Source organism: Erpetoichthys calabaricus, chromosome 4, assembly GCF_900747795.2.
Source record: "Erpetoichthys calabaricus chromosome 4, fErpCal1.3, whole genome shotgun sequence".
In the NCBI taxonomy this organism is placed as follows: Eukaryota; Metazoa; Chordata; class Cladistia; order Polypteriformes; family Polypteridae; genus Erpetoichthys; species Erpetoichthys calabaricus.
The window spans coordinates 115,572,585-115,597,871 of NC_041397.2; the positions used below are offsets into that span (position 1 = coordinate 115,572,585).

General features: G+C 37.1%; 1 protein-coding gene across 17 annotated transcripts in view; it reads right to left on the minus strand.

The window, feature by feature from the left end:
- Positions 1–25,287, minus strand: part of dmd (dystrophin) — a 2,688,357-nt gene that overhangs the window by 19,007 nt on the left and 2,644,063 nt on the right. For all 17 annotated transcript variants that reach the window (XM_051926236.1, XM_051926244.1, XM_051926242.1 and 14 more), the window contains 5 exons: positions 23,136–23,201; positions 19,586–19,744; positions 13,367–13,610; positions 3,865–3,988; positions 774–866 (listed from right to left, as the gene is read on the minus strand). In XM_051926236.1, the coding sequence (XP_051782196.1) occupies positions 774–866; positions 3,865–3,988; positions 13,367–13,610; positions 19,586–19,744; positions 23,136–23,201 (686 nt within the window). The remainder of the gene's footprint in view (positions 1–773; positions 867–3,864; positions 3,989–13,366; positions 13,611–19,585; positions 19,745–23,135; positions 23,202–25,287) is intronic.

Below are 25,287 nucleotides of genomic sequence, written 5' to 3' on the forward strand. Positions count from 1 at the left end.
ATTGATCTGTAATCATCACCTGCCGAGCAGCTGTACATTCAAGATACTCTTTGCTCCTCAGTACAAGTACGACTCTTTGCTTATTGAATGATGTGCAGCATTTTGCAAACAACTCATTATTGCTTGGAAACAAAACTGTCCCTACAAATTGATTCAAGCCTGGTAAAATCCAGAAGCCCTGGAGCCACCTGTGAGGGCCATTGAGAAATGCAGACAAGGACTCACACAAAATTTAACAATCTATTTTTGTTCACTCTGGGATCTTATGACTTGCACATCTGGTTGACATTACACAGTGTGACATTACTCAATGTAGTTCTGACAGCATATGAATTTACACCAAAAAGAGTGGGTAAGCTCATAGATACAGTATATGTGAATGAGCACATGAGCATCTTATCAATCCAATGTTCATGTGACATGTTAGAAAAATTACATGACATTAAATCCTTCTAACAAATCAGTGAAACAGATACTTAAAATGGAACCACATTCATGTTTTTCAGTAAACATTGTAACAAACAAAAATATGTCAGCTGAACATACTACTTGTACAATGTGCAGACAACATATTATGACTACTTCTGTTTTATTAAACAATACAATCATAGAAACAATAAAGTTTACAACTAAATTATTTTGATAGCTAATAATTTTACTGTATGTTGCATCATCTAAGAAGCAGTGGGAGGCAGTGTAATTAGATTGCATAAAAAAATAACTTTATAATGTATTTTATGTATCCTGCAGATGCCAGGATGGTAGATTCTCACCTCTTGTGGTTGGAAATGAGTTGTTGAGCTGTTCCATTACTTCCTCCAAGCCTGTGCTAGCTCCTTGGGGTGGGCTTAAAAGATCGTCCTCACCTAGAAAGGATAAAAGTGGGAACTCTTAGGAAATGAAGCAATGCAAATAGATACAAGGTGCACTAACTTTAGAGAGAATATGCCACAAGTTAACATCAGCAATTTGCATTTTAATATTATCCCCCAACTGTGAAAACATAATGCAATATTTTGTTAAATGTTACTGCGAAAAACAGAAATTGTAACTATGTATCCTGGAATTTACAGCAGGTACGTTCATAATTATTCATAAATATTCATTTGCACCTGTTACCATGATTAGTTTAGTTGCTTTACTCACCTGTCTTTATACCAATTTCTCATTAAGTATCTTGAAAAAGATATCTATCCTGTTTGACATTTTCACATTTTATTGTGTTAAATGCAATCTTAAATGTAATGAACTGTGAGATTTAGCAATAATTAATCAAACAACAATACTGGGATAAAAGTTGAAATAAACAGAAATTTCAAACATTTAAAAAAAATGTGAGATACCGCTGTTGACTACATTTTCATAAATCATCTTTGATAGAAATAATGAGACATCAGTTGCTTTAAGCCTCTTTGTGGCCGCCATGACTAGTGTCTTTCTTGCCAAGACACTCAGTTTTTGAAGGATGCCTTGTTCTGCGGAGATTTACTGTTACATTGTATGTTTCTCATTAATTACATTCTTCTAATACCCTTCCCATGACTGGTGATTTTCAATAATGTTATCTTGCGATAGGATTTGAGAACTCCTGTGTCTTCAAAGTGGAGTTTTTATTAGAGCTATATTAACCAAATACTGTACGTGGATTCCTAACATTTTACTGATTTCTTTTTAAACATGTCATTAACTAATAAGGGTCAGTATACAATTACTGTCAAAGAAAATTGCAGATACAATACAATAAAATGTTAAGATGACTTTTATTTGCATCATACCGTATTCCTTTTCACATAAACTGCAACTGACCTTTTCAAATGTGTCTGATAAGAATGCACTATTTTTTATTTCCACATGCATATTTAACTGTATTCTGCAGTTTTTGCTAATGCAATGTATTATTTGATGACTTTTGAAAACCCTCTGCCAATGTAGTAACTTTGAGACAACATAACTGATAGAGATGCAATTTAGGAATAATAAACAATACCATGATTAATCAACATAACTTTCTTTTTTTTCCCTAAATTGAAGGTACTGGGTGAAAAATGAATGCCATAGAATGATAACTAATACGTTCAGATGAGATAAGTTGACTAACTGATTTAATTTCTTTAGCTCGCTGAACCAAATAAAATTAATTACAATTTTTGCTTGCTCTTAATTTTCTTTACAGCATACATGAAATGATTCAGTTGCCTTAAGTAAAACTAAGTGAGCATATCAACCAACAAAGTTTACTGACTTCTGCTTAAAATTATTATTATTAAAGGATATTTTCTAATATTGGTAATTGAGAAGCCATATAATACACAACACATTTTCAAAAAAAAAAAAGTGTAAGTAGCATTTAGCATAACATTTACCATACAATTCAAAAGGCTCAACAACAAAACATATTATCATTTCAATTATAATTTAAAGATTTAAATTAATATTTTAGAAATGTACTGCTAATACACCACAGGTAAGGAAAGCAATCCTTTTTTTAAACCTACTACTACTGGTATGCATTGCATTGTTTTGACTTACATACTGTGCATGTAAGTAAGCATTTAAAAATATTTTTCGGTTGAGAAACTGAAACAAACACGTTACTGGAGACAATTACACCATTAGAACAGTGATGTATATAAATTTAAATAAAAGTAATCTTTACAAAAAGCAATTGTTGCCAAGTCTAAAATATAAAAGAACTTATACAGTTTCAACATTCAGATCTTATTAGTTCTGAAACTCTATCAAACCAAATGTCTGCCATGGCAAACAAGTAGCAGATTAGTATGTTGTGCTGCAGATAGAAGACTTAACTGGATTCTCTTCCGAGAGTACATGAATAGGCATTTTGTTATAAGTGCACCCAGCGCCGGATTTTCCTATAGGCAAACTAGGCTTCAGCCTAGGGCCTCAAGATCAAGAGGGGCCTACATTCAAATTGTTAGCAAAATTTTATTATCTCTCATGTAATTTACAAACTTAAAAATGGAAGGTGAAAGGGCCTCATAAGTGGAATAGCCTAGGGCCTCTTTTCATATAAATCCGGCCCTGAGTGCACCCTTGACGTGCTTCCACCGGACAAGTTAATGTCTTCTCCGGAGTTACTAAAGAAAGTTGCTTTTCCTCTGGGGATGCGTAATCAATGTAAGCATGACTAAACTAAACTAAACTAAACTAAACACTAAACTAAACCAAGTGCTCCACACTTCTTACTTTGCTAGCAGAAGGTGGATATGGAGATGCCTGACTTTTTGAATGGGCACACATAATGTCCAGTGGGCCCATCCTGTTTGCACATCTACCCCGCCAGTAACATCACACAGTGCAGTCCTCCCAAAGTCAAAGTTAAAATCTTCATGGAAGCACACACCTGCACTTTTTCTATTTCAAAATTTAAGTGCATTTTTTTTAAACTATGTGTAAGCTGTTTATACACTTTTCTGAATGACATTTTCCTTTACATTAATGACTAACAGGCAAATTATCACAACACCTCATAACCAGGGCTGCTGCCATCAGCTTACAGGCAGCTTATAGATGCTCCTCAAAATGCTTACTTTTAGAAAACATCTTCAGACAGACAGAATTTATTACCAAACTCCATATGCAGCACTGCCTTTAGATTAAGATAGTCACTAAAGCAGAACTCTAGAAAGTGGCACATAACATTAACACTGTTGTCCCATAGTTGTCGAGAGCAGACTTTATCTATAGCGGAATATTTAGAAATAAAATGGAATTCTGTATTTTAATATGTTCTTGTTAACTTACTTAAGTAAGCAACTATGTTTGTTTCAGCAACACAGTTAAGGATTATTGAATAATGGAAATAGATTAATTCTGAAAGTAATATAAAAGTTCCATTCTTACCCATGGTTTCTGTAGTCTGGCTGCCAACCACACGGAGGAGCATTGGCTGACTGGTGTCTGATCGCTGGGAGGAGGTAGAAGGAGAAGAGACGGTAGTGCCATTGACCTTTGCTTCTGCCTGGGGCTGAAAAATAATCAGGAAAATGAGATTGTAACCAAATGAGATTGCTCTACAGAAACTTCCAATAAACTCAAGCTAATTAACAGCAACATGAACAAAACCCTCAAATTTACAAAAATGTCAAAATTAGAAGTCATTCAATGATGGGAAATCCATTTCTATGCTGATGCTAGATACCTCTTCTTGGAATATGTTTATATTGTATTAGCTATCTCCCGCGGCTCCACTCGCGTAGTAGTGAAACAGGACAAATTTTAAAAATCAATAAACAAACAAGTGTTGCTAGCTAAGTGGAGGCAAGGTCCGCTCCAAAACCTGGCCAGAGGTAGGCGATTCGAACGGAGGCTGGCATGGCTCCCCACTCCTGACATCACGCTTCCCCCTCTCCTCGGCCCACAGCCTCTGTCTCGGATTCATAAGAATAAATTGCTCCTGCAAGCGAACTATGATACTTATCGTGATGAGAGATGTCACAAAATAAACTGGAATGTTAAAGCAAATTATATAAAAAAAACCCAATCTAAATTTAGTAACTCTCTTGTGAAAAGTGGACAGACATACAGATGTTGGAGTTTATATAAATATAAATATATATATATATATATATATATATATATATATATATATATATATATATATATATATATATATATATATATATATATATAGTAGCAGTAGAGCATATTAGTGCTCCCTTGAACCCTCAGGTACCACTCCAAACACCAGGTAAAAGTACGATTATTATTTATTATATAACAATAACGTGCAATAAGCACCCTCCACTCCACACTACTCATATAATCAATACACACTTTTCTCTACAATCACAATACCAATCCTCCTCTCCCAGACACTTCGCCACCCTACCTCCCAGCTCAGCTCAGTGTCTGGGCTTTCCCAGAGTCCTTTTATATTCCCTGACCCGTAGGTGTTCCTGCCCAATAGTCCACAAGTCCTTATTCGTTCCGGGTCAGGGTAAAAAGTCCTTATCTTCACCCCGGAAGCACGTCGTTTTTTCCTGTCATTGGATTATGACGCACTTCCGGGTTATAGGGCATGTATGAGTCCATGGGCCTCCCTACAGCGACTCCCAGTGGTCCCCAAGGTATCTGGCAGGGCTGTGTGTAGAAACTACAAAGTCCATGAGGCCCTGCTGGAATTCGGGGCACGTCCATGCTGTCGGGAGAGCTCCTCCTGGCGGCCTGGGGGTGAGGGCCGGAATATGAAGCCGGCCATTCATCACAATATATATATCTGTATATATATATATATATATATATATCTATACTAATAAAAGGCAAAGCCCTCACTCACTCACTCACTCACTAATTCTCCAACTTCCCGTGTAGGTGGAAGGCTGAAATTTGGCAGGCTCATTCCTTACAGCTTACTTACAAAAGTTAGGCAGGTTTCATTTTGAAATTCTACGCGTAATGGTCATAACTGGAACCTCTTTTTTGTCCATATACTGTAATGGAGGAGGCGGAGTCGCGTATCGCGTCATCACGCCTCCTACGTAATCACGTGAACTGAAAACAAGGAGGAGCCCCAAAGAGTGCTGAAGAAAACATTCTCCGTCAACCCCCACACTCCCCCCGCCCTTCCGCACATCACGGCATTTTCGTTAATGAAGTGACGTAATACTCCAGCTCCACCTTCTTCACAAGTTCATTCACCAAATTATTTGTCAATTATATTTCACAGTAAGAATTTACAGCACGACTCAAACGCCGGAACGAAGGTAAATGACATTAATTGTTGAGTGTCTTTTAATACTGTATAAGCATACATATTAACACATGTGCAATTAAACGTGTGCATTTACGGGGTGATTTCTCAGGCTTAAAAGCTCGCTTTTTATTAAAAAGGTAAATGCAAACTGTTTCCATTCTGAAGGGCACAAACCACGTTGGATTTCAGCTGTTAAACGCGCAAAAATGTCGGTACACCAGATAAATAAGCGCAACATATTATCAGTTGTATTGTATGCTTTCAATACATATAGAAATGTGTTAATCGTTAACTAATAGTACGGGATGGTGTTTTTCGACTCAGCTACAGATGCCGATGTAGACCAGAACTGCTTTGGAAAAATATGAATGCCTTGGGGCCGATCTGGAAGAAGGTAGCGCAGCTCCTTGATTTAAACGATTCCATGACTTGGTGGGTTTGCGTTGCTTATTGTCAATATCTTTACACCTGTTTTTAAGACTTACTGACTGAAACGGGCTTTCACGAAAAAAGTTAGGGCTTTGCTACAGGATACACCCTCCACAAGTTAAGGAAGTAAAAATAAAGGTATATATTTCTGTTTTATTTAAACCTTTTAAGTTTGTATGCATAGCCCCATTTGGCTGTTTTAATAATAATAATAATTCATTTTAGTTTTTTTTTTCTTTCTTCAGTAATATTTAATCTCCTTAAAGAAAAACAACATTTAGTGTAAAAGGATAACCAGTATTTAAACCTTTTATGTTACTTTATAAAGTTATTTTACACGATGTTGAAAAATTAATAAGAAAGCTACATATTTTGGCAGCTGCTGCTTTAATTTTCAATGAAATGAAAAAAGCTCTCCAAGAGAAAACCTCAATGAAGAAGAAACAGTTTGCACTATCTAAAAAGGAGAAACCCTCATTTATAAAGGTTTGCTGCAGATGACTTAACTGAAAATAAATGAATAGTTCCTATGTGTATAATACATATTTATCTATTTGACTTATGCCTTTATTCCAGCAACTTGCAACATCTGAGGTACAATTTGTTACATTACTTTTGTTTTTTACAGCACAGGCAGGTGAAGTGACTTCCTCAGGGTCACACAGTGGTGTCAGTACCAGGATTTGAACTGACAAGCTCCGGGTTTGCTGAAATATTACTGAAGAAAGAAAAAAAACGAAAATGGGCAAATGGGGCTATGCATACAAATGTCCATCCATCCATTATCCAACCCGCTATATCCTAAATACAGAAGCCAATCCCTGCCAACACAGGGCACAAGGCAGGAAACAAACCCTGGGCAAGGTGCCAGCCCACCACAGGGCGCACACACCCACACACCAGGGGCAATTTAGAATCGCCAATGCACCTAACCTGCATGTCTTTGGACTGTGGAAGGAAACCGGAGTACCCGGAGGAAACCCAGACAGACACGGGGAGAACATTCAAACTCCATGCAGGGAAGCGAACCCGGGTCTCCTAACTGGCGCCTTTCACTGCGCCACCATACCGCCCACATACAAACTTAAAAGGTTTAAATAAAACAGAAATATATACCTTTATTTTTACTTCCTTAACTTGTGGAGGGTGTATCCTGTAGCAAAGCCCTAACTTTTTTCATGAAAGCCCCTTTCAGTCAATAAGCCTTAAAAACAGGTGTAAAGCTAAACTTGCAGCACCGCTATTCAGTTACACTTGCCTAACGCCTCTCCTAAGGGGAGATACTGTGGGATCTGGGCATCAGTCAAAGCACCAATCACAGGCCCGATTAGAAAGCGGGAAGCTGTGATTTGTCGTCTCCCTCCCATGTAACAATCACAGCCCGTGTTACAACGCACTATGTATGTATGTGTATATGTATATATGTATATGTGTGTGTGTGTGTGTATGTATGTGTGTATATGTATATATATGTTGATATGTGTATATATATATGTATATATATGTGGATGTGTATATATATATATATATATATATATATATATATATATATATATATGTATATATAGATATGTGTATATGTAGATATGTATATATATGTATATATGTATATACAGTATATGTTTACATAACCTCTTTAACACACTACTTCTCCGCTGCGAAGCGCGGGTATTTTGCTAGTATATAATATATATATATATATATAGTTAGGTCCATAAATATTTGGACTGAGAACTTTTTTCTAAATTTTAAATGAAACAACTCAGATGCAGTTGAAGTGCAGACTTTCAGCTTTACTTCAGTGGGGTGAACAAAACGATCGCATAAAAATGTAAGGCAACTAAAGCATTTTTTTAACACAATCCCTTCATTTCAGGGGCTCAAAAGTAATTGGACAAATTAAATAACTGGAAATAAAATGTCCATTTCTAATATTTGGTTGAAAACCCTTTGCTGGCAATGACAGCCTGAAGTCTTGAACTCATGGACGTCACCAGATGCTGGGTTTCCTCCTTTTTAATGCTCTGCCAGGCCTTTACGGCAGCGGATTTCAGTTGCTGTTTGTTTGTGGGCCTTTCTGTCCGAAGTTTAGTCTTCAACAAGTGAAATGCATGCTCAATTGAGTTAAGATCAGGTGATTGACTTGGCCATTCAAGAATTTTCCACTTCTTTGCTTTAATAAACTCCTGGGTTGCTTTGGCTGTATGTTTTGGGTCATTGTCCATCTGTATCATGAAACACCACCCAATCAATTTGACTGCATTTAGCTGGATTTGAGCAGACAGTATGTCTCTCAACACCTCAGAATTCATTTGGCTGCTTCTGTCCTGTGTCACATCATCAATAAACACCAGTGTCCCAGTGGCACTGGCAGCCATGCATGCCTAAGCCATCACACTGCCTCCACCGTGTTTTACAGATGATGTGGTATGCTTTGGATAATGAGCTGTTCCACACCTTCTCCATATTTTTTTCTTGCCATCATTGTGGTAGAGGTTGATCTTGGTTTCATCTGTCCAAAGAATGTTTTTCCAGAACTGTGCTGGCTTTTTTAGATGTTCTTTAGCAAAGTCCAATCTAGCCTTTCTATTCTTAAGGCTTATGAGTGGCTTGCACCTTGCAGTGCACCCTCTGTATTTACTTTCATGCAGTCTTCTCTTTATGGTAGACTTGGATATCGATACGCCTACCCCCTGGAGAGTGTTGTTCACTAGGTTGGCTGTTGTGAAGGGGTTTCTCTTCACCATGGAAATGATTCTGCGATCATCCACCACTGTTGTCTTCCGTGGACGTCCAGGTCTTTTTGCGTTGCTGAGTTCACCAGTGCTTGCTTTCTTTCTCAGGATGTACCAAACTGTAGATTTTGCCACTCGTAATATTGTAGCAATTTCACGGATGGGTTTTTTCTGTTTTCGCAGCTTAAGGATGGCTTCTTTCACATGCATGGAGAGCTCCTTTGATTGCATGTTGTCTGTTCACAGCAAAATCTTCCACATGCAAGCACCACACCTCAAATCAACTCCAGGCCTTTTATTTGCTTAATTGATAATGACATAACGACGGACTTGCCCACACCTGCCCATGAAATAGCCTTTGAGTCAATTGTCCAATTACTTTTGAGCCCCAGAAATGAAGGGATTTTGTTTAAAAAATGCTTTAGTTGCCTCACATTTTTATGCAATCGTTTTGTTCACCCCGCTGAATTAAAGCTGAAAGCCTGCACTTCAACTGCATCTGAGTTGTTTCATTTAAAATTCATTGTGGTAATGTACAGAACCAAAATTAGAAAAAAGTTGTCTCTGTCCAAATATTTATGGACCTAACTGCATATATATATATATATATATATATATATATATATATATATATATATATATATATATATATATATATATATATATATATGAAAGAGAGAGAGAGAGAGAGAGAATGCAGTACCAGAAGTGACTGTCAATGTTTTAAGCGTTCTTATGTGGGTTGAAATGATAAATGTATGCAAAACTGATTCACAATTCAAAAACATTTTCTGACAAAATAACCAGTTTAAATTTTTCCTTAATTTACATTGCTGTGCAAAAACTTGATATAAAATTACAATAGATTGACATTTTCTGTTGTAAATAAATAAATAAATAAATAAGTACAAAGATTCAAAAGTGGTACCAGGAAAAACAAACTTATCTGATGACTTATAGAAAAGGGAAACCGGATGAATTTCAGCCAGATCTCCAAATGTTTTGGGAATAAGCAGTAAGTGTGCCATCCAAAAGGAAGCAGTTATAAACAGTTTACATTTCTGTGCTAAGAACTATGCAACATTTCATATACGTACGTATAAGGTACCCACACCTTTTGAAATAACGTACACTTTCTAAACCTGAGGTGTCTACCTGCCTTACAGAAAACATTAGCCAACAGTAACACCATATCATTGTTAATGTTGAATCATATTGTACTTGTAATTTCAAATTAATGACTCACTCAAGTTACTTTAGTTCTATAAAGACCTGTTAAGGAACTTCAATTGTTTTTCTGCTCCCAACTATAACCTGGGTATGATATTAAACTGCATCTGGCCCTGCAAGTGGTCCTCCAACTTGCAGGGAAATCATGGGGGTTGGTGGCAGGATTGGCACTCCAACCACCATAAAAAAAACTTTACACAGAACAGAGCAGACACAACAGAAAGGACTCCTTTTTGCTCTCTGCAGGAGTAGCTCTGCTGCAGACACCCATAGGAAGGCTGCACGCATCATGAAGGGAATGGGGGAAAGCCCTCGGGAACCCCATCCCCTAAAGAGTCAAAACCATTGGAAAACCAATGGGGTCAGGCCTGTTAGGGATCAAAAGTGGTGTAGACACATGCTGAGGTGTCGCCCGCTACATGGCAGCACTCGGGTCCCAATTTGAGGCAGCCCATCCGGGTAGGCACGTGGAACGTTGTTTCTCCAGCATGATGATCATCTTCCTCAGCTGTCGGACGGCCTGCATAAACTCCGCATTTCAGTGGTGGCACTCTCTGAGGTGCGCAGACCTGGGAATGGCCAGATCTCTGTAGGTGGATACACCTCTTATTGGTCTGGTCGCTCTGATGGGTGTCATACTTGGGAAGTAGCTGTTGCTGTGGCAGATCGGCTTCTTTCGGTGGTGTCCGATGTCACTCCTTTCAACGAGCGTATTATGATCCTCAGATTACAGCACTCCCTGGGTGGCTTGTCTGTTGTCTCGGTGTATGCGCTGACCGCAGTGAGTTATGTGTCGGTGAGGGAGACATTTTTTTGGCAACTTCGCTCTGTGGTTGATGGGTGCCTGCGAGGTGACACTCCTCTGGTCATGGGTGACTTCAATGTAACCAATGGCACTGACAGGGCTGCCTATGAGGATTGTCTCGGTCCGCATGGGCCTGGTGACTGTGGTGAAAGTGGCTCCATGTTCCTTGACTTTTCAAAAGGTCGGGGCAGCAATTCGAGCATGGTTTCAGCGCCCTGTGCCTCATCGTTGGACTTGATACTCCAATACTGGTGGTGCGTTGAAGATCGATCGATCACATCCTTCTGGGCAGATACTGGAGGCTCTTACAAAACTGCAGGGTCTACAGCAGTGCCCAGTTTGTGAATTTTGACCACAGACTTCTTGTTGCTACTTTCAAGATCCACCTTAGGTCCAGTAGGTTACCACCTACTAGGAAAACGAGGCTGGACTTGACCAGACTCCAAGATCAGGCTGTTTGTAACGACTTTGCACACAGTTTGTGTGAGGAACTTGCAGATTTGGGTGGGACTACCGATCCTAATGTGATGTGGGAGACCTTTCGTGGTAAGATCCTGAAGATTGATGAGGATTGTGTTGGTGTTACCGGTATACCCAGAAGGAGGTGTTTCATCTTGCAAGGCACTCTGGATATCTTTGACAGGAATCGCAGTACACAACTTGATGGCAACTCTGGTCTGTAATGGGAACTGAGAAAGACAGCTGCAAGGGCTCTGAGGGGAGATAAGGACGAATTTGTTAGAGGAATCTGTGAGCAAGTGACACACCATCTGTGGTCTGGTGATCCACGTCCTGCTTACAGAGGAATCGAAGCATTGCGCATATCCGAATTTGTTCCTCGGACAGTAGCAGTCAGAGCGGCTGATAGAACAGTCCTTACAGATAACACTTAAGTTGTGACCCACTGGGCTGTCTACTTTGAGCAACTGTTCAAAGCTGATCCTCCAGCTAGGATGTTGAATATCTTTGGGTCTACGGTTCTTGAGGTTGATCCTCCACTTAACTGTGAACCACCCAATCTCACTGAGATTGCACAGGTGGTGAACCAGCTGAGGGAAGGAGTTCCAAATGAGGTACATTACCTGCATTGTGTGGGAGTCTCAGTTACGGCACTATGGCCATGTGGTTTGATGTCCTGACGGTGATCCAGCTTGCAGGATCCTCATTGTTGAGGATCTGAACGGCTTGACCAGGCCCAGGCGATGCACACGTAACACCTGGCTCTGGCAGATAGAGGGTCATTTCCGGAGGGTGGGACTGGACCGAATGTTCGCCTGGGGGGTTGTCAACCAGAATCCCGAGTTGTTTTGTCATGTGGTGGGTGTGGCAATGTGCTGTACCAGTGCATACTCACCAACCTGACCTGACCAACAATAACCTAGACTAACACCAAAGGAAAAATGCTAGTAATTACAATTTTGACCTAAAACAGGTTTATTTGAATCTTGTATTATGATCTTGCCCACGGAAGTGCAATGACCTGATATTAATCTGAGACATTATTACAAGTTCTGATCATCTTTGCAAAGGAAACTTCTGCAGTGAACAAACAAAATAATACACGATATGACCAAAAGTCTGTCTATACCTGACCACCATAACTACAGTATATGGGTTTGTTCAACAACCATGCCAAAATCATTGCCATTCATGTGAAGCTGTCCCTCGCCCCGTCACCCCCACCCCCACCCCCCTTCATTGTAATACTAGCCTTCACTCTTCTGGGAAGGCTTTCTACCAAGACTTTGCAGTGTCTACAGTCTATAGGAATTTATGCCTATTGAACCAAGAGAACATTTGTGAGGTCAGGTACTGCTGGTGGATGAGAGAACTTGGCTTGCAATCGGAACTTTAATTCATCCCAAAGTTACTCAGTTGGGTTGAGGTCAAGGCTCTGTGCAAGCCACTCGAGTTGCTCAATACTGAAACCACTGGTATTTTTGTGTCACACTGCATTTAATGTATCTTTCATTACACTTTATAATGTTAATAAAGTGATTACTGTGCATTTTACACTTCCACATAATTTCTATGTCTTTAGTGTTAGATTTGTTAAATATTCTTAATTTTTAAATAGACAAAGGTGCCATTAATTTTACTAATTAAGGCAATATTTTCCCATTGTATCAAGACTGAAGCTATCAGCACACAGGTTCTAGAGATACACCACTTTACCAATCCTGACAAAACTCTGTAAAGACTAGGTAGCTATCAGTCTGAAAAGTGTCACAAAGCCATTTTTGTGGTTCAATTCTCCAAGCTGGTGTTAGAGGCATACTGTCCAAATAAAAATGGTTTCCAGCTATACTAAAATCTACCCAAGAGCCAATTAATTTTGAATAAACTTGAAGAAATTTCGCCCAGGAATAGTTGAACTGTTATTCTATTTTACAATCCTATTTTAGATTTTCATTACTTGAGGCACAATCTGTAGCTGGACAACATTCTCACCTGTTCCAGCAGCTGTCTTAGCCTATGCAGCTGTGATTCAAGCTGTTTATTATGATCTTCTAGGATCTGCATTCGGGCTTCCAGGCGTCCTTTATGCTGACGGAGGAGCTTTGCTTCAGCTATCAGTTCAGCATCTCTGGGACTTTGTGGAGAAATAGGCAACATCTCTGGGGGGGACGGCAGTGGGGATAGGCCCTTGTTTTCATGTGCCTGTTTCAACCGGTCATACTCGGCCTGCAGGTTTCTGTTAAATACAGCAAAACAACAGCCTTAAATAAATATTCTGTATTCTACCTTGGACATGTGGATTTCAACATTTCAAGAGACATGACAGTAAAGGTAGTTTTATCATTAATAGCTAGGTTTATCATTTTTTTGATTTGGATTAAAATAGTTAAAAGATTTAAAGCAGAATTCTTTAACATTAAATGGCAACTACAATTAATCCAACTTAATCTACCATGCAGAATTACCAACTTTAACAGCAAATGCTTTTTATTAACGTTCTTAATTTTAAAGTGAAGCATGTGTATACAGTATGTTCAATTAAAGCACTGTTAAAATCACCTCTCTTTTACAGTGGACACCAATATGTCAGTGTTTTAATTACTTCAAGACATTTTAATTGCTATGCACAGGATTTCTTTCTAAAAGAAATTACAAAATGATAACCATATTTTACAGTTTCTCATTGGTAAAGAAACCCAAATTTACTGAATCTGGGCAGGGAAAATCCTCTTTAATACAAAACCCAGTTTAAATATGACATTTGGTCTTCATTCCCCAATCCAGACCCTGTTCAAAAGCAAGAGGCTTACATTCTGAAAGTTTAATAAAATGTCCACCATTGCAGACTTCACTCTTTTTTCCTTTGTTTCAAAAGAATTTATGCTGATGAGCAGCATCCATGATTTTTTTGAGTTTACCCCTGTTTGCAAATGAATGAATAAATGCAATAAAAATGCTTTTAAGACATAAACAAATGTATGGATGGGAAAACTGAACACAGCTTTGCTAAAACTTCACTTAACAACTACCCAATCTACCCAACATTCCATAGCATTTTCCTTCCCCAGTTGGATAGAGTGAAGTCACTAACCCCACACAACAAAACAAACACCTGTAACCAATAGTGAAAATTAATGAAGCTATCTGTATCCGGAACCTCTAAACATCACTGCAAGACTCTCTTATGACTAGTCTACTTGTGTCAGTTTGTGTATCTTGCATGAGGCTGTTGTGATGTTTTGTATGCTTGATGTAGAGATTTTACAGCTTTTTCACATCGCAGCAGAATTCAGAAAAGTTCAGCTAAATATAGCAGTATATATATATATATATATATATATATATATATATATATATATATATATATATATATATATAAAAATGAATTTTGTTTGATACAAACACTCAGAAGAAATAGTATGGAAAATACTGTTATTAGTTAATACTATAAATATCCACGTACACTACTATATGTCGTCTGTTATGTATGAGATGTGTTTATGTTATATCTTTATAGTCTTTAATACCTGGGATAGTAAAATTTGAATTGAATTAAGATATGAATAAAAACATAGTTTAACTCTGAAATCCAAGCTCGTGACCCAAGCTTACAAACACCTTTTGTATTGCAAATTAGAAAAAAAATGAGTAAAATGACACATTACAATACAAAGTAAAAAGTGTAAAGCAGACAACTGCAGGAGACTGAATAAAAGTAGTAACAATAGGATAAAGGCAAAGAAAGAGATTATAACAGTACTGATATTGAAATGTCAAGAAGTCAAGACTTGGAGGTTAAATAAAGTCTGAACAGGGTTTTTCATCTTTTTAAAAATCTGGAGAAAGATTTATCATATAAATGAGGCAGGGAAGTAACTCTTTCAAGTTAAATTATTTTGGACTATGATAAAATACTTATTAATATAATAAGGCACTCAATTGTACACATCTCCACAGAGAAAAGAAAATAAAGATTTTCATGCATGCAAGGTATAATGAGTTCTTTGTTAGGATCACTGTAAGGACACAAGGGGCCAAAGAGAAAAGATCCACAGTCAGTTAGTTGTCTCTCCATTTGGTAGGAAAAAGAGCTGGGTGACTTTTTATGACATAACCAACAGATGACTTCACTTCTCTTGGATCCCTCAACATACAGGATAAAGACAGAGTATAACAGATGAAGGCACACAACTCTCTTAGCACAGTGCTAAGAATGTTTTTTGCACTGCACAATCTCGTTTTTATCTTTTGCTATGGCAAATAAATGGGGGCTGTCCCTGTAGATTCAAACCATCCATTTTGTCTATTGCACTCCTTCCAAGGTATATAGAGAGTTCTGCCATGATTATTTAAGCATATGTTTCAAAGGTAATGAGCAAGCAATGTGCATTAAGTGGGAGAAGGTCAAGTAGGCCAAAGGAATGAACCTATCCGCTTCTCTAACTCAATGAATAATGTGTTCATTCACACACAATGCGGTGTTAAAATGAAATATACCCAAATAGCTGATACTAAACTGAAATAATTTCTTGTCACGAAAGTAGCTGCATTTCATTTCTGTCTGTTTATTACAGTAATCCCTCGCTATATCGCGCTTCGCCTTTCGCGGCTTCACTCCATTGCGGATTTTATATGTAAGCATATTTAAATATATATCGCGGATTTTTTGCTGGTTCGCGGATTTCTGCGGACAATGGGTCTTTTAATTTCTGGTACATGCTTCCTCAGTTGGTTTGCCCAGTTGATTTCATACAAGGGACGCTATTGGCAGATGGCTGAGAAGCTACCCAACTTACTTTTCTCCATCTCTCTCTCTTGCGCTGACTTCCTCTGATCCTGACGTAGGGGGATTGAGCAGTGGGGCTGTTCACACACCTAGATACGGACGCTCGTCTATAAATGCTGAAAGATTATCTTCACGTTGCTACCTTCTGTGCAAGCTGCTTCCTGAAGTGACATGCTGCATGGTGCTTCGTATACTTAAAAGCTCGAAGGGCACGTATTGATTTGTGCTTGTTTGTTTTTCTCTGTCTCTCTATCTCTCTCTCTCTGCTCCTGACGGAGGGGGTGTGAGCTGCCGCCTTCAACAGCTTTGTGCCGCGGTGCTTCGCATACTTAAAAGCCAAACAGCCCTATTGATTTGTTTGCTTTTCTCTATCTCTCTGACATCTGCTCCTGAGTCCTGATGCGCACTCCTTTGAAGAGGAAGATATGTTTGCATTCTTTTAATTGTGAGATGGAACTGTCATCTCTGTCTTGTCATGGAGCACAGTTTAAACTTTTGAAAAAGAGACAAATGTTTGTTTGCAGTGTTTGAATAACGTTCCTGTCTCTCTACAACCTCCTGTGTTTCTGCGCAAATCTGTGACCCAAGCATGACAATATAAAAATAACCATATAAACATATGGTTTCTACTTCGCGGATTTTCTTATTTCGCGGGTGGCTCTGGAACGCAACCCCCGCGATGGAGGAGGGATTACTGTACTGCATATTAGAATATCATCGGTTTAATACTCACTACTCCATGAAAAAGATGTTTTGTGTATACTGTGTTACCATTTTAAATTGAAAACATTTTTTAAATTTTTTTCATTGTAGTATTTGAAATGTTATTTTGATTGGTGTAATGATCTTTAAGCAGGTCCCAATATTTGGATTTGGATATTTCAGCAAAACCTACTAAACATTATGTATATAAAGGGCATAAATATAGATTACAAAGATAAAAAGTACAGTATGACCTTCTAACAGCCGAGTCATTTAACATGAGTTTCTGATTTTCCTTTTTTGTTTTGGACGGGGAAACTGACCATATTCTAATCTAAGCACTTTGCTGTTTCTGTTGTTATTATGATTAATCTGAAAACATAGAGGCATTTCTTTGCTTTGCTCTTCTGGGATTTCAGAAACAAAATTTAATAGTCAGTCATTTTCTTTTACTTTGCATTTAACTGACCATGGCTCTGTGACAATCTGTGCAGAGTTATCATGTTCTCTGTATGTCTGCAATGGTTTTTCTTTGGGTGCTGCCTAAAGATGTGCATGTTAGGTTAACTGGTGACTCTAATCAGGTCCAGTCTGAGAAAGTGTGTATGTCAACAAACATATCCTGTAATGGACTGGTACCCTGTTTAGAGGTGTCCCCTGCCTTGTGCACAGTGCTGCCAAGATAGTTCTGTCTCCCAGTAATCCTGAAAACAGGACTAAGTGTGTTCAGAAACATGAGTGGATGATCTAAAATATTCATTTAACCACATACTTCAAAACTCTTCATACATCGTTAGGAAAATATTTACCAAAAAGAAATGCCCAAAAAATTGGAATACAAATACCAGTTTTTAGTAGTAAGGCTGCTTTTTCAGCAACTATTAATATTTCACTAACACAAAATATTTTTACTAGTAGGCCTTGATCCATGGCACTCTTTCCTTTCACTAAACTGGTATTTTGTCCAACCCTTGTGCAAATAATTATTTTAAATGTTTTTTTCATTATTTTACAATTTTAAAATAAGCATTTGTTGTCCCCTTTAGTAGTGTGAGACCCAACACATAGATTGAAAGCCACTAGCTTACAGTTTTTGCTAAATGATTAAAAATATTTTGCGTCATATTACAAGATATTTGATTTAATTTTTCCATTTCCAGCAATTTAAGATGCATCTCAGCATATTTTTGAAACTGCTCTGCACTTTTAGGCATATTTTATACAGTTGTCATTACCAGCAGTTTAGATTTTTTTTTTTGTTTCTTTTTGATGAGACTAAGGGTTTTGCAAATGATGCTTTGAAGATACAGAAATGCAAATTTGTATTTTCTTCACAAAGTCAAAACAGTTCCTAACTGCACCTGCTCTCACTGTCACAGACGTCTTAAAACCACTCTGGCTAATGGAGTTGTATGAACAAAGAATGCAAATAGCCTACAATCAGCAAAAAGCAATAACAACCAAAAAAAAAAATCTTTTTCCTCCTCTTACAGAAAACATGAAAGGCAGACAAGCCATTAGTTTAACAACCTAAAGTTATGCTAAATAATTCATGCCTAGCCCCTAACCGTTTTACCATCCTTTTCATTAAAGGCAGTACATTGATGGAAACTTGTAGTTTTCTTTTGAAATAGGCTAATGTAAAAGCTGGAGCATACTGGCACAGAAGAAAACATGCCAAAACAGATATGCTACAGAAAGTTGACTTGAAGGTATTAGATGAAGGGCTGACAATGTTTTACAAACAATCGTGCACTAACCAAAGATTGCATATTGAACAGAGCCACCTTCATTCCTATTCCTCAGCCACCTGGCTGTCACCAAATTAAGAAAAAAAAATGTTATAATGTAGGTTTTGCCATTTACAAGTGCAGGGGAAATTAACACGTGTGACTTGAAATATAATGAGTACAATAAATTCATATGCATTTTATAACTGGGTCACCTGCTTGGGATTCTAGCTGCATATAAACTGCGCTTCCCCTTAATTATCATTTTAAAAGCTGGTATCCAGTAGTCTTGGGCACATTTATGAGTTGTTGTTCATGTGTATATTAGTCTAGGCATTTTAAGGACTTCCTTGAGGCTTTAAAGGGGGGGTTATTACTTCCCTGTTTCCATTTTTTTGCCTGTATAGTCAACTTCTGTTTATGGTCTTTACTTGTGTGATGAAGAAACATTACTGAGGAGGATTGCATACATTACTCTTTAAAAATGAAGGCTCTGCCATTACAAAGAAAGTTTTTATTTAGTGGCATATTATAATGACAAGAAATCTTATTATATTAGTAACAGAGAGATGCTCATATCTCACATAATCATTGTATAGGAATTTAATTTGATTATTCATAGACATATTTTTGAAGCCAGTTATAGCAACACTTTACTCAAATTGTGTCTTATTACAGAGTATTAGCACTATAATGACCTTTCTCACTATAGCGTAACTATTCATTATACCATGTACTTAATGTGAACTTACAGAAATGCTGTATTATAAGTACATATTTCTCTTTCATAAGTACACTATAGCTTCACAGTACTTACATGGTAGCTACACTGTAGTAGAGCAGGTAATTACTGATTAATTACAATATATAGATATTCAATATCACAACAGTGGGAGAACCAGTAATTGTTTGCATGTGTAAAATGAAGAATACTCATCTTCACCATCTTATCTCAAGGTGAAAGCTGTGACATAAGACCAAGTGAATGTTTACCGGTTTTCTTCCTCTAGGTCGCTGAGGACTCTTTCAAGTTCTCCTCTCTCTTCATTTTCCAAGGAGATGAGAATCTGGGCAGGGCTACGGGGCTGACTCAAGGGTGACTCCTGATTCAAGCTCTGGCAGTAATGCTGGATTAGCAAGTGCTCATCATCTCTGAGAAATCAAAAGACAAATTCAGTTCATCAGTATATTAGATGATACAGTTCATGATAGGAACAACTTTATATATATATATATATATATATATATATATATATATATATATATATATATATATACACACACAAAGTGGTGCAAGAGGAAATGTTAAACCATTAAAGGGAAGAACCCCATTTAAAGGCAAACATGCAATTGGGCTGGGTTCAGCACTACTTCCACCTTTAAGACATTCAGAAAACAGCCATCAGGATGCGCTAAAAACTTATGATCTGCAATTACAAAGAATAATGGTCTTAAGCAGTATTTCAGATGGATTTCAAAAAAGGATAATTTTACAAAATAACCTGGCTTTATTCAAAAGTGGTTATTTAAAGTCATTATTGTGGCCGTTCTAAAAGATTTGTTAGAAAGGCACACTACACACACATCCTTATTTTACCACTATTAATACCAAAAAGTAAGGACATATCAATTATTAGGCATAGTTTGACCACTACCTATTACTTCCCTGTTATACTAATGTACTTAATTTACAGAATGTAAAATATATTAGCATGAAAAACAAAATGATTTAAAAGCAGTTAATACTGTAGTGCTTAGTACTTTGAAGGAGAGACATATGGGTGCACTCTAGACAATTACATGGATTTTTTTTTTTTCGTTTCTCATTTTTAATTTAATGGAAGGAAATGATGCATGGATTTATCTAAGCATCCCATAATCAAGGTCACGCAAGTAGTTCGGAAAAGATATGTGCCAGAAAACTCTTGGACATTTTCTTTGATCTCTGGTTCACACTATGTGTTTATGCAGTTTTGATTTAAAGCATTAATATTAAAGCAATTTCAAAGACGTTCTTTAGAAATTAAAAAAAGAAAGACCTATAAAATTTAAAGACAACCTGTGTAGCATTTACTGCACCTGTACTATAATTTACTTTTATGTTGGTTGAATCTCTTTTTTAGCATTTACTGTGTATATCTGAGCGATTGTCCTGTCATTTGAAAAGCAAATAATTAAGCAGCAGGCCATCTAGACTCGAAAACTGCACGATCCTCTACATTTATTTAAAAATAAGAATGAATCTTGATTTGATATTCTTCTGTTTTAGCTAGTTGCTAAAATCTGGCATATGAAAATACTTTTGTTCTCTTAAATGAAAACCTGCAACTGCATAACATCACTGTTCTATCCTTTTATTTGGAAAAATCTTTACTGTCTTTATTGACTTCCCTTTTACATAAAAGAATATACCCCTTTGCCATTTCCTTTCAATTTATCTTTCAAAGCTTTTACAGAATGCATAGAAACCTTGCTAAATATAAAAAAGATTTGCCATTGAACTTAGCAAAGATAAAAAAAAGACAAAATAATGGCAAGTAGGTCTTTTCTCGGCCTTATTAGGTTTGCAGACACTCAGCAGTGATGCAAATTGATTCAGTTACAACTTCATCTTACTGCTCACTGCTATAAAAGACTAGTGCTGAGCCACATTAAATAAAATATTCCAGATAGTCTGGACCAACTCCAGTTTGCATACTGTCACAACTAATCTACGGAGAATACTATATCCCCTGAGGTTTATATCAACCTGGTACAGCTTGATAATGAAAATTAGCATGTTAGTATCCTGTTTATAGACTACAGCTCACACTGTTGTTCTATTAAGGCTGACGAGCAAGCTCTTAGACTTGTGTGTTAGGTCCAGCATAGTTGGCAGACTTTTCCCTAGCTCCAGGGACATTTATAGAGACCATTTAAACCATTATAATCCACTCAAAATTAGTTCAGTTCCTCTTACCCGATTGATTTTAATGCATTTTGCCAAGTTTGGTGAATATCGCAAACACTTCTATGATTTTTTCAAACCCATGGTGAAGCAAACTGTGCAATTTCGATCATAAAAAGAGTGGCAAACCCCAAAACATGTGCACTGGCAATGTCATTTACTCAACACTTATCCTCTGTCTATTCACCCTCGGGGTAGTAGGTTTAGCCCCCATTCTACTATTTATTCAGATATGACAACTTGACCAAACAGTTCAAACTCCATCATTAAATTTGCTGATAACACCTCCATTATAAGCCTGATCATCAACAGTGATGGGATGGCTTATAGAAACGAGATTTACTTTTTTCACATTGGTCCTAGGGAACAATTTCTCTCCCTTAATGTCAGCAAAATCAATAAGCTTTTGATAGACTTCAGGAAGCAGAAGACAGACAATACTCCCATCTACATGGAGGGGAAGCTGTGAAGAATATTAGCAGTTTTATGTTTCTGAATGTCACATTTAATGATAACCTGAAGTAGGTGCAATACATCTCAGCTACAGTCAAAATGTCTCATGAAGAACTTTACTTCCTTAGGCACCTTGAGAAACCTGCATATCTCTATCAAAGTTCACCAAATGCTGCAGGTGCAGGGTAGAGTCCATCAATCACTGGTTATATAAATGTCTGGTGCTACCCTTGCTCAGCTCAGAAAAATAAAGCCTTACAGAAGATGGTGCAGTGGGTACAGTAGCACATAGCTTCCGTCTGCCCTGGGCATTTCAAAAGGGTAAATGGTATTATTAAAGACTTTAACCAATCAGCAGTTAGTTTTCTCCCTCCTCTGTTTCGGCCAAAGAGTACAGGAGTAGTAGAGGTTACCTCAGTAGATTCACTGATGGTTTCAAACACATATCAACCAGCTACTCAACCAGTACTCATTCTGACAACTGCATGATAGTTTCTTAAATATATTGTATAAACAGATTGCTTTGAACCCATGATGATGTACTCATTGGAGTTTTGTCTGTTGCTGGTATTTTGTTGTACTATGTACAAGTGACATTAACCTTGAATTTTGCTGGGAATTGGATTATGAGGATTTGAGAATGTTATGTTATTTTTGCTTGCTACACAGTACAAATCTTTGCTTTGCATGATCTCATAGGGGTTCATTTGGCTTGACAATGGTAACTAAGCAAGCCACTAAAGCTGGCTAGTAAATAGACCATGAATGCATATATTTGGTCAGCAACACCTATCCTTCATTCCACGTACTGCTCTTCTGGATGACTGTAACACAGCAATACTCCTCTAAGTGACACTGAGGCAGTGATACTGACTTCTTCACCTTCCTCATGTCTCTGCTCTGGTTGGTTGTTACAAGAAGAACTCATCATAACTCTGTGTAATACAAAATACCTACTGTACTAATCAGTAAAGATACATTTAGCTGCCAAAGCGAAACTTTAAATATTTTATTGCTATGTCCTTTTTCCATTTTCCTCTGCAGTAAGTGGCATACAACCTCCAAATATGAACAAATACCAAGTGCCTCTGACCAAAGATGTTAAACAAATAAAAGAGTATAATAAACTTGAGAAAAACCTACATGCTTTCATTAGGTGAGATACTGTCATTGAGATATGATCCATTTCGATTCTCCATTTCAGCTAGCCTGCAAAATGAAGGAAACAAATTGTGAAAATGTATTAATATAAAACACTATTGAACATCCATCTAATGAATTAAACTGCATCACTTTGAATGATTGCCTTTAAAAAAGTTATTCCTAAAAAGTAAAGATATGATGATGGAACCAATAAAAATACAAAACAGATACTGGAAATAAGACTGAAAATGGAAGGGCAATGCAAAGACATTCAAAAACTGAAGTTTTCAGAAGGAAATCAGAACTTCATTTTAATTTAAACCTTACGTTATTTAACAAACATTACATTCTTAAATCTGATTAATTTCATTAAAAACTTTAAAACTATTATTTGCTTGCAATTTTTCTCCTTCTCAATTACTAAATTTAGATATACCACTTTATTAAACTGATTGTGAATCAGCTTGGTTTGTACACAAGTGCCTTTGTGCCTTGCACGTGATACTGTGAGAGTAGGAACCACTTCTTGAAGCCCTGTGCTGAATTAAGAGATTTTGATAGGGAATGAGTTAGACTAATTTATGCACTTACTTCACATGTAACAAAAGACTAAAGCTGCACCAAATAGTCCCTCTAGAACTAATGCTGAGTTCCTATTTTATTAATACTAACAATTTTTCAAAGCTTCCTTGAACAGCCCATGAAATTTTGTGGCTTGCCTGGATCCTGAACTGTATGTGAAACTGACAAACATGGGAAGATCTTACAAGGAGATTTTGGTAGTTTTATTTTATGTAATACTTTTACTGTAGAAAGGAGTCACAAACAGATTGTTTTGACTAATGCATGTGTTCAATGTAAATTGCTGAGAAGATGCGTTTTTATGTAGGGGCAAAAGTTAAATAGGCGTACAAATAAAACATTAATTCTACATTTATATAAATAGTTCTTTCAAATTCTTAAAAAAAAGTCATGTATCTGGTAGACTTTGCGGTTCTATGGCAATAACAAAAATAATTTAAAAAGAAAGTAAAAAAGTAGGGTAAAAAGGCACAATCATGCTGTTTTGGCAGAGAACTGTTGAGGTTCTGAGGAAAACTTATCAGCACATTTAACTACAGTGCTAGGCTGGTTATTACTTCTAGGTGATGCCTGAATGTGAATAAATATATCAGATTTAAATTCACTTTTAAGGGAACTGGACACACATGGCTTGCATCACAAAATGGAAGAATTTAAATTATTTGCAAGCTTAAAAATTGCAAAGATTTTCAACCTAAGTTATGCAAATTAATGTGTGGGTGATAAGATAGGAGACACTATCCTACAGGAAGCAATCCCACCCCTGAAAAGATTTTTATGATTTGTGTCGGCATTCTAACCGTCTAGACAATATGCAGACACAATTAATATTGCAAACAAAATTTTATTAAACTGTAAACATTGTGAAATATAGATTAAGAGATATTTTGTTTTGACTGCATGACACTCTAGAGAGACCACATCTGGAGTACCGTGTATAGCTCTGCACACTGCACTCTAAAAAAGTCATAGCAATGCTTGAAGCTGTTCAGAGAAGAGCAATCCACTGCATCCTAGGACTAAAGGATTTGCTCTACATTGACAGACTAATGGAATTAAGGCTATTTAGTCTTAAGCAGAGACTTTATCCAAGTCTTCAAAACCTGCAGTGTCTCAAAAACATTGATAAAATTGGTCTATCAGTTTTGGTTAAAGAGGTATATTACATATTTGAGGACACAGTAAAATTAAGGGGAAACACATTTAAGAAAGATACGAGGAAACACTTCTTGAAATAAAATATTGTTGATCTTAGAACAAATTATTAAGCCATGTTAAAAACGATGACAACTTTAAAAAAGTATCTGGATGATATAATGGAATAATACATCTTAGCTTACCCAACAAGCTTGATTAACTGAAGACACTGCTCTAGTTTGTCTGCTTGACTTTATTAATATTGTGTAAATTGATTGATATTTCCTTTTTAAAGCAGTTTGCAAACCAAAATATGGGGTGTGTGCAGTAATGGTAGTATTTAAAGGCTATGCATCCCGAAAACATTCTGAATTCAGGAAAAAGTAAATGCTATCATGGAAATTAACATACTGTATACCATTCACCTGTTCTA